Source organism: Monopterus albus, unplaced genomic scaffold, assembly GCF_001952655.1.
Source record: "Monopterus albus unplaced genomic scaffold, M_albus_1.0 scaffold13.1, whole genome shotgun sequence".
Classification (NCBI taxonomy): Eukaryota; Metazoa; Chordata; class Actinopteri; order Synbranchiformes; family Synbranchidae; genus Monopterus; species Monopterus albus.
The window spans coordinates 241,876-244,127 of record NW_018127893.1 but is presented as its reverse complement, the minus strand read 5'-3'; the positions used below and the strand labels follow the sequence as shown (position 1 = coordinate 244,127).

The window sequence follows — 2,252 nt, the reverse complement described above, 5'->3', positions numbered from 1 at the left end:
AGTCCAATAGTAAAGAAGGATAGGGCTCCTGGCTCTGCCACTGGCTGCCTGCTGCTCCTGCAAACTTCTCATTGATAATCTTTATCTGCTCTCTGACTGACTCAGGACCTGCAGGATACAAATCGATAACTGATCAATTCACTAGTTCACTCATTAATTTCAGTGTCATGTTTCACAGACCATGTTCTTCAGCAGCAGTACTCACTACTTTGGCGTGATAAACTTGACTTAAACTTGCATTATTTTATTATTGCATTATTATTTTATTTTTATTATATTTGTTTCCACTTGCTGTTTAAAGTGCCTTTAGATTTTGTGTACTATTTATCTACCTTATATTTCACTTTGTATCGTTTGGCATTCATTGTTGACAGCAAAGTAAGAATTTCATTGTACAGGAAAACACGTTTCCTTACTGTGCATATGACAATAAACACTTTGATTTGATGATTTTATAATACAACAATTTGACACTAAAATTCAGCACTGACAATTTTTTATAATTGGCATCATCGATTGTGTCGACTAATTATTGAAGGCGTATAAGTCACAAAGTGCTAGTTTACAACAATCTGCTGGTGTCAACCTCAGTTCATGTAAAGGAGAACCAGCAATGGCTGGTGTGTTATTATTGGCTGTTTTAACTTTGACATTCAGCTACAGGGATGTAAACAAGAAGAACACAAAGACATTTACCTGTGTCCACCTCCAACACCTGAAACACAAAGACACACACAGTTATGTTCAGACTATAAGCAGCAGCAGAAACACCTGCCTGTCTCCACACATCTAACTCCCTCAGCCTGACCTGGTGCTCATCTCCTCGAGGTTTCTCAAAGTAGTTGTGTCTCCGGCTCTTGCTGTCACTCTCTCTGTCTCGCTCACGGTGTCGGTCTTTGTCTTTGGGCGGTTTGGAGGACGAGGTGGAGGACGGGATGTAATCCCCGATGTCGTCGAAGATACTGCAACAGAAGGACATCAAGAGTGTGTAACAGCTCTGTGATCAGCAGAGTCCCAGCTGCAGGTTGTGTGGTGGTGCACTGACCTCAGATCAGCCTCAGGGGCCCTCTTATCATCCAGCTTCCCTAAAATACAAACACACACAATTTCCCACTGTCATGGTCTTCATCAGGGAGAAACAACAGAAACAGGCTGATGAACACATTATTGGACATACTGTATGTTTAGTGAATGTAGTTTAATGCTGAGATTAATGGTTAAATCTGCAGGAAGAAATTTCCTGGTGACAAAATGATCATGACAAACCAGTCATACTCACGCAGTACACCTACTGTAAAGTACTGCAGCCAGTCAGCACTCCCAGTAACCTCCTAGAAACAACTAGTATCATCGTCCCACAGTACACAGCACCTACAGCCACTGAACTACACTCAGGTCTGTGTGTGTGTTACCTTTGTCCTTCTTCTTGAGCTTCCTGTGTCGTGTTCCCTGTCTGAGGTAGGACAGGATCTGGGTCAGTTTGGAGATCACGATGTCGTTGGTGGTCAGTGTCGTCTGAGCCTGACAAACACACGACATAACAGGGTGTCAGTATGTTCTGGTTCTCAGTGTTCACACCTAGAGGTGACACTGCAGCTGGTTTCACTCAGTGAGGACAGTTTCATCACCATCTGAAGCTTCAGACCTCTGCTGCTTCACTGAGACAGAATCTTGTAACTGAACTATGTGATGGAACATAGTTTGGCTGAAATGCCAAGGGAATGTTCTTACATTCAGCAGCAGTCAAGTTTTGATTGTAATTTTCTTGCAGAAAGATTTGAAAATTGAGTCTCTCACTTGTTTTTCTGATGAGGGGTTACATTAATGCCTAGGACCGAGGGCTCCATGCTGAAAGCCAGCAGCACCACAACGGTACCGTGAGGTATGTGTTACTAATCAGCGGCTGGTGCCACCCCAGCTCTCTGTGTCTGTCTAAGAATGTTTGTGAATAAGGCTCCTGGTCCTTAGCAGGACACAGACGCTGCAACTATAGGTTCAGACCTCATGTTATCAGTGAAACCCTGAGACTGTAAGTCTCCTCACACCAGAACCTGGGCTGAAACACACGTGTCTGGTATCAGTACCTCCATGCTGGGACAGTCAGCTTTGCTGCGGATCAGAGTTGTCGGGATGTCTGTGTCGGTGAACTCGTCATCAAGGTCGACCACGTATGCCATCCTGCCAGGCAGAAAGAGCTCATTCCTCTCGATCACACCGGACCTGAACACCACACGGTAGATGTTCCTACCTGG

At 44.3% G+C, this 2,252-nt stretch overlaps 1 protein-coding gene across 1 annotated transcript in view; it reads right to left on the bottom strand.

Annotated features, from left to right (window-relative positions):
• The window catches only part of ik (IK cytokine), a 17,378-nt gene that overhangs the window by 3,707 nt on the left and 11,419 nt on the right, over window positions 1–2,252 (bottom strand). Inside the window, exons 9-14 of the mRNA XM_020590820.1 lie at window positions 2,085–2,248; window positions 1,413–1,521; window positions 1,046–1,085; window positions 809–962; window positions 697–715; window positions 27–108 (exon numbers count right to left, since the gene is read on the bottom strand). Of these exons, the coding sequence (XP_020446476.1) occupies window positions 27–108; window positions 697–715; window positions 809–962; window positions 1,046–1,085; window positions 1,413–1,521; window positions 2,085–2,248 (568 nt within the window). The remainder of the gene's footprint in view (window positions 1–26; window positions 109–696; window positions 716–808; window positions 963–1,045; window positions 1,086–1,412; window positions 1,522–2,084; window positions 2,249–2,252) is intronic.